Raw genomic sequence first — 14,941 nt, forward strand, 5'->3', positions numbered from 1 at the left:
AAAACAAACCAATAGTATCCAGCTGCAGAACGGCAGAATATTTGAATTATAATTTTTTTTTGATCGGATCGGGAAATATCGGTATCAGTAGATACTCAAAATCACATGATCGGGATCAGATCGGGAGCAAAAAAACGTGATCGGGACATCTCTAATTGCCAGCCATTGTGCCCATCCTTATGCCCAGTGCTGTAACCCTATGGCAGGGCTGTACAATTAATTATACAATACTGTATAATTATAACCAAATTGTTTACCCCATGCTCAGTATGCTCAGTATATTCTTACTGTATTTATTTTTGTATATATCATTTCATTTCATTTTATCCTATTTTATTTTACTCTACTCTTATCCTAGGCAACTTGATTTGATTTGTGTTATTATTCTAATTTGTGACCTGTCCTGTCTAAATGTTTAAATGTTGAGCGATTTGCAGTGTCTAATTTCCCACGGGATAATAAAAGTATTTCTATTCTATTCTATTCTATTCTATTCTACATTAACTTTTTTTGCACATAGCACTGGTGCTACAGAGGTTGATAGTTTTGTAGCACAGGCCAAAATCTTGTAGCACAAGTATAAAACGTGTTATATTTGTAACAGTCAGAAATGTGCCTATTGTATTTGTGTTATTTAGTTGCAGTGCCATGTTTGGCTGTCATTTTCATGCTGACAAGTTGACGTCACACAGCCAGACACGTTACGTGTAAGGAATTATGGGATTTAGTGTTGGGTGTATGGACTCTACTAGGGGTGGGAATCACCAGTTTCATCACAATACGATATAGATTCTTTGGACAACGATACGATATTTGCCGATATCTGCCACGATATGATACAATGCAGGTGCCTGCAATCGATATGAGATGATATCATAAGCCCATTTAACACTTTCAGTGCCAGGCCGTGTTTTCCTTTTTACCCCGTTGATGCCACGGCCCATGTAACGTTAATATCGCCTAATCTATGTTTTAAATTATGCGTGTCTAATCTGCCCATCGCTTATCAAAGAATCATTTTCCAGTCAACATTGGCAAAGCAGATTGTGTTTTTATCGCTTCATTTCCTTTTTATAGCATTTTGAAAACCACTCAGTTTCGAAGAAAAAACAACACATTCCCTGATAATCGCCTTTTACTGGAATATTCCAGAACGTTATCATTTGTCGGTCTATTTATGAATCGTTTTCAAATAAACGCTAGATGGTCGATAGTATATGTGTGCGCACGCACGCTCGTGCCGTGCGCTGATAATCGCTGCTATTATTTCCTCATGGCTTTTACAGTGAAACAGCCATATCACATATAGTGGAAACGCTTATATCTCCATGAAAACGAGTCTGATTATCCTAACACTGATAACATAGATTCCTTACCTGACATCAGATGGTATCCAAATGGTATATTCAAATTCCTGATCACCATTCGAAAAAATCGATAAGTATATTGATCCAACGTGTGTACAGTATAACCCATGCTCGCCGCGGCTCAGAGGCTCCAGAATGAACTCTGGTAACTCCGGCTGCATCAGTGGACTGGAAAATGTGGACTGGAATATTTTTTTCCCCCATCCATTTTCATTGAGTCCATTCCAAAAGGGTGATTTACCATCTGGGAGACGATAGGGGGCGCTTTTTTCACATCTGATCGCCGGCGGCCCCTGGATCTCCAACGGTAGGCTCGCGTGATGCAATATGATTTCATATCGATAAAAAAAAAAAAAAAAAAAAACAGAAAAGCTGTGACGTGGCTTTCAACGTCACAATCGTAAACCCGAGATTAGCCGTGAGTGGCGCTCAAAGTGTTAACACAATCAGTAACATTTAGATCAACTCAAAAAAAGTTAAGAAAATATAATTTGAAAAAGAATATTTGAGCTCTTCCAGACATTTAAATGAAAAACTATTTATTGTTTTTAATACAAATAGACCTCCTGTTCACTATAAAGTGCCACGTTTTGATATATTGAGCTTTAAACTTTAAGTAAAAAAAATTTGGAACACGCAACCTAAACCCCCTTCCTCTCCCAAACCGTTCCTGCAATTGTTTTATGTTGCATGATGATCATGAATACATTTATTATGTATTGTATTCTTTATGTTTAAATATCAACATTATCTGATTCTGTCCACCCTCAGTACATTTAGTATCAATATAATATACTCGTCTTCTTTTCAAACGCGCACACACACAGAAGGAAGAATGCCCCCCCATCCTTCCCAGTCCCCTCTGATGTCTCTCTCTATCGCTCTGAACAGGGTTTTAGCTTGTTGTTAGCTTATGCTAACGTAACGTTAATTCCGTTCTTAAACACGACATGGTCATAAAGGAATGGCGAGGATTGCAAAGCATGTTATATGCATTTGACCCGTTGCGGAATAAAACAGCAGGGATTTGTTTTGGGTCGCGAAATACCCACACTATCCTTGCTCTGTTTCAATGTCCGCGTTCCAGACGCTACTGCTGCTACTGAGACGAGTACTGTTGTGTGCTGTGGAGCCGAGCGGATATGAGTCACGACACACAGGATTTTCAAAATAAGAGTATCGAAATGAGCTGAGCGTTGCTAGCTGCCGGAGCCATAGATATTATGGCTGGAGCTGCGCTTGGGCAGAAATGAGACCCGCCACAGGATTTTCAAAATAAGAGGATCGATATGAACCGAATGCCTATCGCACCAGTACTACTGAAGTAAATCCATTCATCGCACAGACGGATGTTGCTGTAGCACGTGCGACATATATCTCGCACTGTACAGCCCTGCCTATGGAGATGTTTACCTTCTTTGCAGGGCTATAACTTTTTAAATATTATAGCTATATCGACATTACTATGGCCCATTCAACATCGGGTATCTATCGTTCCGGATGTGGGAACGTTATATTTTTTCATTCATATTGTTGTGTTAATACCGTCGAGAATATAAGTATGTTTTTAAGGTTTTCTGCAGTAATTCCCAAAACGCGAGTTATAGGCCCTGACGCATATGATAGATTATCGATTGCCGTTTCTTTCCTATACACGCTATATTCAAAAATTCAAATGTATATGATCGGTATACATTATGCTTCATCATACGTGAAGGAAAGGGGGGGGGGTCATTGATAATTCCTTGATCGTCAGTAACGGCTTTATTTAGTATGGGTTGATATGTTGATCAGATGGTTTGCAGTGAAATTAATAAACAATCGGGCTGAAAATATTGTTATATTCCTCTTACCGTTCGCCGATGAGACTGGAGGAAAAATATTCGAATTATTTGACGTTGATCTGCTAGATCCATTTCCCGTTTGTATGACGCAATAAACGCCGAAATCATATAGATTATTGAGTTTCGAAAGCGATCCCATGCACTAGAGTGTGTATCTAGACCCACGTTACAAGATATTACTGCCGGAGGAATTTCCTCGATGCACCAGCGCCACTTCCGGTTTGGCATGGAGTGTAACTCGCCCGATCATCCACCAGGCGGCGGTATTGAGGCGTTGCAATATCAGACAGGGTTCAGCTGCAGTCCCGGAGGGAGGCTGGATGAATTCTGAATGCCATGGCGAAAAAATTTAATATTGATCCCAAAAACGAGTTAACTCGTTGGCGCACAACGCATGGCGGGCAATAACGAGTATACTCGTTTTTGGCGTCCAATATGTTAAACACAAATACCAGCATGTAACATGATTATTGTAGCACCCTGTGTCTACCAGAGAGCAAGGTATATTGACAATATCCAGGTTAGACACACCACAGGAGGGAGGAAAAGTAGCGTGCATGGTGTTGGATACTCCGGTAATCAGCCAATCTCATCTCGTCACCTGTTCCTCTGTGACTTTCATCTGCGTTGTGTTTGTCATCAATACTTGGTTATCTCACATTGGCTGTCACACACTGTATCACCCCGTCCATGCAATCCGTCTCGTAAAGAATTCGACACTGGCAACGTGATCTACTTTCTCAGATCGTGATGTTTATTTTCATAAACATAGCCCCTTACAAGATGTAAACCATTCTGTAATTTCCTTGAACAGTCTTTGAAGAAAAACTAAATTCATTATTCTACCGTCTCTTCTGCTTTTAGTCCAATGGTGGTTTGAGGCCTCGTTAGCCAAAAACCCTTCCCTGTTAGCCGAAGCTAGCGATGCCATGGCATTCCCTTCCTCCCCCCCCTGCGAGGGGAGGAGGGATCGTTTCAAAGTCTCTGTCAACGCGTCTACTCGCCTCCGCCTCGTGTCTTAGTCTAACTTACCCCGGAAGAAACTCACATCTCATAACGTCTTTCCCCTAGCAACGGGGGCCCGCCCCTTTTTCTCGTAGCTCTCTGACCAAACCTCCCCCACCAGTGCTATCAGTTGTTGATGTTACGAACTTGCCGACCCGACCTTGGAGCCCAGCCCATGGCTCAATTAGCCTGTGGCTTCCCAGTCTAACTTGAAAGCACACACCACTAATACTGTCCTCCTCATTTGAGATCTACCGGTAATAGCAGATGCTGTCATCTACCGATATTTACATTATATACACATTGAAAAACAAGGCTACTTCCTTCAATGGGTGTGGCAGGTGGTACCTGCTCAATTCAGAACAAGCTCAAATGGAGTACAAGTTATTGGTACACAGACTCCAGAGAGAAGAAACGCCAGCTAAGGAAACTATTTCTATTTACCAGTTCATGGTTGAGAATCCTCTTAAAGCTCTACCATCACTCTTCCATTAATCACATCATGCCGTAAGTAACCGATAACAGACTGCGGACCACACTGTTGCACAAAGGATGGCAGATCTCATGGTCGCTGCAGTCGAGACAGATCCCATGAAGTAAACTTGGGATGACTTAAGATTGTGTTTGAAAAATCACAGTATTGCAGTCACTAGTCGTCAACCCCCCCCCCTGAATGCTAATATGAGTGATGTCCCATCACATGTACAGCATCAGTGATGATTTTTGTTACATTTTAACTGATAGGCACATCCCTATTTTGCTACATGAGAGAGAGAGAGACGCATACAGAGAGATTGTCGTCAACAGTGGGACCCTAACGTAAAAGAGTTGAGTTGAGTTTATTTTATCTCGAACAATCAACCATATAAAAACACAATACAAAAAGAAAGAAAGAAGTGACCCAGCAATTATCAAATCTCTTAACTCTGAATATACCTGTACACCCCTCTGTATTACTGCTGAATGATGTTTTTGAGTGTGCAGTACACCCACAGCTAAAGAGATTGGTTTTATCGGGTATCACAGTGGCTAAAAAGCATCACGATTTCACGATTTCAACCGGAAAAAATGTGCCGGAAGGTCTGGATTATTACATATCTCGATGCGATTTATCAAGAAATATCTACAGCAAGAATTTTGGGTCTCAATGAATCCAAAATGACAATGTGGTTAGAAGTGGTGGAGAGAATAAAAGCTAGCATATAATGGTAGTGTCTGGTTAGGAGCGAGGGATAATGGATGGATTATCCAATGGGGGGTCCGGGAGGGGGGGTACGAGCTAGAGCATATGTGTGTAGGGTATTAGGGCCCTTTCTCACTCACGTTTGGAGATCGAATCACCGCCCCGGAGCACGGGGGGAGTGTTCTCACTCACCCCTTTTGCGATGCGAAACGGCGCTGATTCGTTTCACCCCCCGCTGAACGGGATCAGTTGGATTAGGTGGTCTCGGAATCGCGCCGTGCGGGTGCGGGGGGCGTGACACACACAACGTCGTTACTGTCATGCTTGCTTGAATTTTGGGCAGATAACACCACACACAAAACATGAAGTTATTGTTATAAGGACCCCAGTCCAAGCTACAACAGTCTGCATTCCCTTAACAATTGTTTGTATTGAGCCGTATTGTATTGTACCCATATGCAATATGTTAAATAAAGTTTACATCCATTCATTCTGCTAGCATTACCGATTCGGCGATTGCATGAGCAGCTGGCTAACGTTAGCTATCAGACCCTGTTAGCTCAGAGCTCCTCTTTCAATCTTAACAAGCATTAAACACATGGCCCAGTCATCTATTCACCGTTGTTTAATACACACGGTGTTGTCTCTAATGTTATCTAGCTACTGAAGGCTCCCGATATCATCAGTTTGGTGCTGGCTAACTAGCGTGAGCTAACATTAGCTTCTAGCCACAATGCTATACTGTTATAATGGCATCTTCCATTCACGTTAGCATGCAGCTAACAATGTAGCTAACAAAAGTCACCGATCTTTTTTTGAGACTAAACTATCCGCTCTTGGTGGTCACTTGTGTTGATGTTAGTTTTGTTTCATCAACAAATGACAGGCAGAACACACAGTGAATGTATCCGTTTTGTTTATTGCACGTTCTTTGCTGAAAAGAAAGTGCTACAGGCTATACTAGACTAGGCTAAGCTAACTAGCGTTAACCGTTAGCTTAGCGTTAGCCCTGGGAAACGCTCAAAAGCGAACTCTACAACACCATCCATTCGTGATAAAATGGGGTGGGTTATATTGACAAGGCTTGACAACAGAGGTTCAAATATAACTTCATATTTATTGCTTATTTATTCATTTTATATCAGCATTCAGTTCCAGCGCCATGTTAACACTTCCTGTGTTTACATTTTCGAACGTGACATCATCACCTACGGCAAGCGTAAACGCTCAAAAGGCAAACCGTAAACAGAACCCGGAATGAAACAAGACTGCAGTGTGTACGCAAACTAGAGGGGGGAGAGGGGGGGAGGGGAGTTCTAATCAGATCTCGGAACAGGCCAGAACGGAACGAAATAGAAACGAATAGGGTGAGTGAGAAAGGGCCCTTAGATAGCAGGTATTAGGGGTATATCCTGTATAAGACATTTAACTAATTGGTGATTTCATTGGATGTGCACTGTTAATTAATGCTTGTATATAGGGCTGCACGATTAATCGTTTTTTAATCGAAATCGCGATTTGGAATGATGCAATTATCAAATCGCCAAGCCTGCAATTAATTTTTTTTTTTTTTTTTTTTTTTTTTTTAACCAGGAAGTCCCATTGAGATACAAGATCTCCTTTGCAAGGTAGACCTGGCCAAGATGACAGCAATAACATTTGCAATACATCACAGCAATAAATTGTGCGATACATCACACAAGAACATAATAAATGTGCATGTATACAATACATCACATGTAAACACAAAGCAGAATAGTCTACATGATAGTAAAAGTGTATAATACAGGGTAATACAGTAATTTTGCAGTTGGGACCCGACTACAGAAAGCAGCAACATTCTTCTTGTAAATTTTTTTTTAAATATGTTATAATCGCATCGCAAATCGCAATCGCAATATCTGTCAGAATAATCGCAATTAGATTATTTCCCAAAATCGTGCAGCCCTACTTGTATATCTTATCGTGTGTTGTCATGTTTGTTTATATGTTTGTTTAAAAAATTATAAAAAAATAAAATACAAAAAAAAAAACACTACAAATTATAAACTAAAGAAACAAATTTAAAATGAAATCTTACATTCTTCATTAAATGATAAACAAATTAGTTTGAGAAGGAGCAGAATGAAGCAAATTCTTATCTAGTCCGGCCCCTTTCTCACAATATCATACATAAACAAAATCTCTTACAAACCTAAAATAACAAACAAAATAAATATACAAATAAAAAAGAACCCAAATAGAAATAAAAATATATAAAATAAAAATGTTAGAGCTCCTAATTTTTTTACTCAACAATGAGAGTTTTCCTATATCTATTTTTGAACTGTACAATGTTCTTGCTCATTTTTGTTTCTTCCTCTAAGCCATTCCACAGGATTACACCACAAACTGAAATACACAAACCTTTAACAGCCAGCAGGGGGCGCACGATTTAGCGCTTGAGTGCCGGTGCTGTAGTCAATGGGAGGGCGAGCACATTTGCGAACGCATAAACTATATCTTAAATTATGGCTATGTGTCTAATACACCCGTCGCTTATCAATGACTTGTTTGCAGTCAACATTGTCGAAACGGATTGTTTTTTAATCTGTACATTTCTGTTTTATACCATTTTGAAAAACGCTCGTTTTTTAAACTTCCAGAAAAAAAGGTGATTCTGCAGGAATCACGCTTTAGTGGAATACACAAAACACATTGAAATTTTTCTGCCTATTTATGAATCGTTTTCAAATAAACGCTAGATTATCGATAGTATATGTGTACTTATGCACGCTAGAGAAGCGGGCTGAAAATCGATTATCTTATTTCCTGATCAGCACACACACACACACTCACACACACACACACACACACACACACACACACACACACATATGGGACACGCTGAGATATAGGTGAAAAAAGCTCTGATTATCCCAAGACTGGTAAAATATATTCCTTACCTCAGATCAGATGTTCTCCAAAAAGATTATTCCAATTCCTGATCGCCATTCCAAATATCGATCGCGTTTATTGATCCAACGCTGGGTACTGGAAACAGATATTCCATGCTGTTCTGAGGCTCAGCAATGAATGGGATCGTCTCCGGTTACATGCCTGACAAGTTAAATGTGGATTCCGGACTCTTTTTTTCCCATCCATTTCATTCAGTCCAATCCAATGGGTGCAATACCATCCGGAGAGATGATAGGGGGCGGCATTTTCCCTGTTCGAGCTCAGATAGATCCCCAATAGTAACGTGAGGCGCTAGATAATTAAAAAAATAACAATTAAATAACGAGATTTCTCGTTCTTGGCACTCAACGCATGGCATGAACTAACAAGATTTCTCGTGGCTGGCACTCAAAGTGTTAAGAGTAGTGCGGACATAGGGTTGTTTTAAATGATAATTCCTTCTTAACAGGTTAAAATGGCAAAAAAATATACTATAATCTATACTTATAGCACATGCATGAGCCTGGTCTCTTTTGAAAGATGACATTCTGAAGTTTCTGTTACAATAAAATAAATTCACTTTTAGTGCTAATGAAATAGAGTAACATAGGTCTAAACTTGAGTTGTAGAAAAACTTGTTACTCACATTTTTCTATCGTAGTTAGTAGTCCAGAAGTAGTATTTAAAAAAAAAACTGAAGTCTTGTGTAGTACATGTCCAAATTTAATAAATATCCGTTCAGAAATGAGTGATTAGGAAAAGGCTGCAGAATACTATTGACTCCAATGCATTCCGCGAAAAATTCTCTTCCTGTTTGTGCTTGTGACGTTTGACCTAGATCCCTGATTCTCTCATTCCCATGTCGGGTATCATTGGAAAGCCAGACTCGTTGGTTACAACACTGTCCAATAATTTTGGAGATCGCCAAATGATTGACGGAGGTAGAGCCTCGGGAGTCGCGGGTGGTATTCGAAAAAAAGCAAAGTCTGCCATGTACTTCGGCGCATGCCTCACACATCGGCATGTAACTCGAGAACCGCTGAACGGACTTTGTCGATGAAATGGCAATCGACAGGCAACAAATAGGGCTTTATATTGTATTAAAATATATGCACACCCGAGCCGCTAGAGGTCACCAAAGTGGTGTGTTACGCCGGTGGGCAATCGTCCTCAAGAGGGGCCGGGCTGTTGCACGTTAAGAGGTTAAATCATATTTTCCCTCTCGATCCCTAAATATTCTTTTAATATTACCTGGCAGTACATTATTTCTTGCTTTGGACATAATTTGTGCAGTTCTGAATTGAAGGTTTTTTGACAATTGATGAGCTGAAAACTTCACAAAAATTATTTAAAAAGAAAATGTGCCATGCAAAACCTACTGTAATAAAGAACTAACCGGGATACTGAAAGTTGTCTTAAATAACCTCGTAGCCTAGCCTTCAGACTATCCTGTATTGAAGGTTTTTGGAAATATTGTTTGAAAATCTCCCCAAATCAAGTTCAAGTTTCTTTATTAGTTGTCGTACAGAATACTTTTATATAAAATGCTTCTTTCTTTATTATTTTTAATATAGGGTCTGCAAACAATTTGTTTATTAAATACCTTGACCCTTTTTTCCATTTCCCTGGCAGGGATGCGAGCCGTTGATTGTAGCTCTGTATTGAAACAACCTGTCCAAGCACTTTGGTAATTTGTTCATATGCCATTAAATGGTAAATGGCTGCATTTATATAGCGCTTTTATCCAAAAAGCGCTTTACAATTAGTAAATTGTTATTATCCTACCGTCTCCATATAAAATATCATTAACAAAAATATATTTTTTCCTCAAACATTTGTTCGATAGGATATTTAGTTGAGTAGACATGGTTGTATGGTGCACGCATTCAACTGTGAATAATGGGCACAAGTCAAGCCGAATGGTGGAGCATCAATGAGTTGCAGGAGTGAGTTCCCGCTTCAGTCCGTTTATGCCCACGTTCCGCATGGCATTCCTTTGGAAATCGACCTGCTCATGTCTCCGTGTGTCGTTTGTCCCCTGCAGTGGCGGTGAGCCAGGCCACTGGGATGGCGGCGCGCTTCGTAATCCACTGCAACGTCCCCCAGTGGGGCTCTGAGAAGTGTGAGGACCAGCTGGAGAAGACCGTGAAGAACTGTCTCTCAGCGGCCGAGGAGAAGAAACTGAAATCGGTAGCTTTCCCATCGCTTCCAGCTGGAAGGTGAGCCCACCCAGACACTAATACTTATGGGGGTGTAGTTCGATAGAAAATAGTTCCTACATGAAACTGAAACTGGATTATCTTGAGTAACCAGGTCATGATTTCTGAGAAGAGACGTTGCTTTGGAGTGCCACAAACCCAGCTCCATTGTATTGGAGTGAAAACATATCTCCACAGCAGATATCAACAAAACTAGGCAAATCACACGAAAACTATCTGGCTGGATAGATACTGGGGAAATTATTATTATTATTATTGTATTTTATGAAAACAATGGGCACGAAGATCTGATCAGATCTGATCACTGGAAGGCCTGATTGAGACCTTGGTCATACGTCAGGGGACTCATTTGCTTGATCTTTGTTGATCTTGACCGTGGTGGAAACGTAGACAACAATGAGCGTTTTAGTTCCTTGAAAAGTAGTTCCTGGGACTAAAAGTTCTGCGTACTGTGTCAAAATGCTGCTTATATGGTGGCTTCATTCTTTATACCTGACGACATCACAAGTTTGAATTCTAGCACTCGTTTTTGGATTCGGGAGAGACCATAGGAAAGGAATAGCATGTATGAATTCTAAAACTGGGTGTAGGTCCCCTTTATTAAGCCTCATCCATGCACCTCTCTCACTGATACAGGAACGGATTCCCAAAGCAAACAGCAGCCCAGCTGATCCTCAAGGCCATCTCCAACCATTTTGTGTCAGCTACCACCTCCTCCCTGAAAAACATTTACTTTGTACTGTTTGACAGCGAGAGTATCGGAATATACCTTCAGGAAATGGCCAAGATGGACGCCAAGTGAGGACGAGGAGCTGTGAGACGCTTGTTTTTGGGGTGTTTTTTCTAACTGTCGCAGTTGTATTTTGAGATGGTTTTATGTTTTTCGCAGCTGGTGTAGATAAAAGGGTAATTGCAAGTAGGGGTTTTGATGTGGTATTTGCCTCAGTAGGCATTATATTAAAAAAAAAAATGCATAAAAAAACAAAAACAAGAAAATAAGATGTTTGTGAGTGAAGTACTGTATACAATTATGATACACTGTCCTTTTAAAGAGATTGCATTCTTTGTAGACTAGATTAACTTAATCCCTACAGCTTGACATTCTGCTTTATTGCTTTACCGATATTGTTTTTACATTCCATGTACAAAGACGACATTTTGGACAGTTTTGTTCCCCCCCCCCCTCAGCCAGAGTTCCTCTGTAGTTTCTGATACAGTTGGTTTACTAAGAAGAAATGTGTTTCTCATTCTGCTTTGAAATAAAAACCCAGATGTTTTACAGTGGAGATTGAGCTCTTAATTTCACTACTCGTTTCATATAGCATTATAATTATTTTTTATTAAAAAGGGGTGCAGATACAGTAGATGCATTTCATCAAATAATAATTTCATCAAATTTCACAAGAAATTATTACATGAAATCATATTGCTACACTCCAGTAAGTACCCCACCCATCACCCCTGCTCCCCAATTCCACGCCATCCTGAATACCCCCCAGGCTTACATAAATAAGAAAAAATTAAGAAAATTGAGGATCGGTAGAACTACCCAACAGCAGACCACCCAAACACTGCCCCACCTTTAATTTTTTTATTTAACCTTTATTTAACCAGAAAAAAGTCTAATTGAGATTAGAAATCTCTTACAAGAGCGTCCTGACCAAGATAGGCAGCAGCACAGTTACAACAAAAGCACAGCACAAAAACAAACATACTGTATAGCAATAAAATAAATAAAAACAAGGACAATTCACAGAACCATTTAGTCATACAAAACAGCTGGATTCCACATCACTTGATGTGAAGTGTTTTAAAAGCAACCAGTGCATGCAAATTCAGGTGGTTTTGTAGCTGATTCCAGGTGGAGGGAGCTGCATACCCGAACGCCCTTTTTCCCAGTTCAGTACGGACCCGAGGGACAGTTAGTCAAAATAAGCCCTGGGAACGAAGACCATAACTGCCCATACTTTTTTTGGAGACTGTACATCTGTAGGTAAGTTGGCAGCAGTCCAAGGATAGCCTTATAAATAAGGATATGCCAATGGTCGAGTCTGTGGGCGGACAGGGCAGACCATCCCACCCGAGAATACTTTAAAATGTGTGATAAATCTCAGCGCTCCATGGTAGACCGAATCCAGTGAGTAGCAGCAGACAGCCGTGCACGTATTCCCGGTGCACGAACGGTGACGGCAGAACAAGCCACAATGCACAAACTTAAAGGATAACTCCACTATTTTGGGAAATTAGCTTATTTAACATCTTCCCTGGAGTTAGACAAGAAGATGCATACCTTTTTTGTCTCTGTGCGTGCATTTTAGCTTTGGGAATAGATGCTCCGTTAGCATAGCTTAGCTTCATCACTGGAAGTGAGGCAGGACAGTAGCCTTACAGTGCCTTACAGTGTATTGCAAGGTCTGACATTGACCAAACTTGATATGCATGACCTTGGTGGGCTCTAGGTCAACTCCTGAAAAGGGGGTCAATGTCAGACTTTGCAATCAAAAGTTAGGGGGCTAATAACCCTTGCCATAATTTCAGTGCGCCCCTAACTTTTGATTGCAAGGTCTGACATTGACCCCCTTTTCAGGAGTTGACCTAGAGCCCACCAAGGTCATGCATATCAAGTTTGGTCAATGTCAGACCTTGCAATGCACTGTAAGGCTACTGTCCTGCCTCACTTCCAGTGATGAAGCTAAGCTATGCTAACGGAGCATCTATTCCCAAAGCTAAAATGTACGCACAGAGACAAAAAAGGTATGCATCTTCTTGTCTAACTCCAGGGAAGATGTTAAATAAGCTAATTTCCCAAAATAGTGGAGTTATCCTTTAAAAACACATCAAGCCCCTGCAACCCCATGGCAGCCGCCATTAATGCTCCACTAAGATGTATCTTTATATATTTATTCCCACTCTTCAGCCTCCCTAAGTGAACTCCATCTATCCCTAAACACCTCTAGACTGTCATTCATTACCTTGTACCAATAGCCCCTCTATTATGCTGCGATGCCTTACCTGCCTTTTGAATATCTTCAACTGCAATTCATGAATAAATTGTGGTTAAAAAATGTACCTTTTTCCCAAAAGAATAATCATATTTACAAACGGTTATATTCCTTTAAATCACCCAACAGTCTGTATATCAATATAACAACTGATATTGCAATTCGATAACCAGTTTTGTACACCATTCCAAAAACAGACTACATAAGGACAGTATTAAAAAAGGTGTGGCAACTCTTCTGTCTCTTCCACACAAAATCTACACTCTGTCCGCTCAATGCCCCAGATCCTTAACATCCTCCTTGTAGCCAAAGTTCTGTACAGTATTTTCAGCTGGAAGGCTCGCATATAGGTGTCTATAGTTATTTCATATATATTATTGTATATCAAATGCCAAGGAAGTGGTACATCAACAAGTTCTTCCCATTTTTGCTGCATCTTATACGGTCGATGAAATATACCCTTGGTCTTTAGATAAAAACTGTAGATCTCCTTATTTATTTTTGTCTTTTTGGACCATTTATTATTTTTAATATTGGGTCTGCAAACAATTTGTTTATTAAATACCTTGACCCTTTTTTTCCATTTCCCTGGCAGGGATGCGAGCAGTTGATTGTAGCTCTACATTGAAACAACCTGTCCAAGCACTTTGGTAATTTGCATATGCCATTAAATGGTTAATGGCTGCATTTATATAGCGCTTTTATCCAAAGCGCTTTACAATTTGTAAATTGTTATTATCCTACCGTCTCCATATAAAATATCATTAATATTGATTGGATTTAGATAAAGTCATTGAACCGTCGTATTTGTCATGATAGAGCCTACTGGCACCTAGAACCTTCTAGAACGTTGGGGGGCGAAGGCTCTGAATGATGTCATAAACCGAACATTCTAGATTCTTTGGTTGCCTATATAAATCGAGCACGCCTGCTGTTTGTGGGGCATAGGATGTATAGGGTTAGGGAATTTGTTCATGATCCTCTTAGGTGCTATAGGTGCCAGGAGTTTGGCCATATAGCTACCACGTGTAGGAAGGGGCTGAGGTGCGCTAGGTGTGGCGGGGAACATGAATATGGGAAGTGTGGAGAGGGAGTGAAGCCGAAGTGCTGTAGTTGTGGTGGGGAGCATAGTGTAGCGTTTAGGGGGTGCGAGGTGATGATGAAGGAGGTCGCGGATCGGAGAGAGAGAAGGGAGGGTAAGTTGACGTATGATGGGGCGGTTAGCAGGGCAGGACAGGGTAGTCAAGAAAGGGTGCAGGGGGTTGAAGGAGGGCATTTGGCAGTGAGGGTAGAGCAGGTGGAAAGAGAGAGGGGAAGGGAGGAGAAATTAGGTATTGTGGCCTTCGTGGCAGGGGTAGTTACTGGTATGGCAGAGGCTAAGGGT

General features: G+C 40.6%; 1 protein-coding gene across 2 annotated transcripts in view; it reads left to right on the top strand.

The window, feature by feature from the left end:
• Window positions 1-11,841, top strand: part of macroh2a2 (macroH2A.2 histone) — a 37,009-nt gene extending 25,168 nt beyond the window's left edge. For both annotated transcript variants that reach the window (XM_084321294.1, XM_084321295.1), the window contains exons 8-9: window positions 10,381-10,555; window positions 11,192-11,841. In XM_084321294.1, coding sequence (XP_084177420.1) covers window positions 10,381-10,555; window positions 11,192-11,357 — 341 coding nt within the window. In that variant the 3' untranslated portion in view covers window positions 11,358-11,841. The remainder of the gene's footprint in view (window positions 1-10,380; window positions 10,556-11,191) is intronic.
• The last annotated feature ends 3,100 nt before the right edge of the window (window positions 11,842-14,941 follow it).

The sequence above is a fragment of the Notolepis coatsorum genome (genome assembly GCF_963971535.1).
Source record: "Notolepis coatsorum genome assembly, chromosome: 9".
Classification (NCBI taxonomy): domain Eukaryota; kingdom Metazoa; phylum Chordata; class Actinopteri; order Aulopiformes; family Paralepididae; genus Notolepis; species Notolepis coatsorum.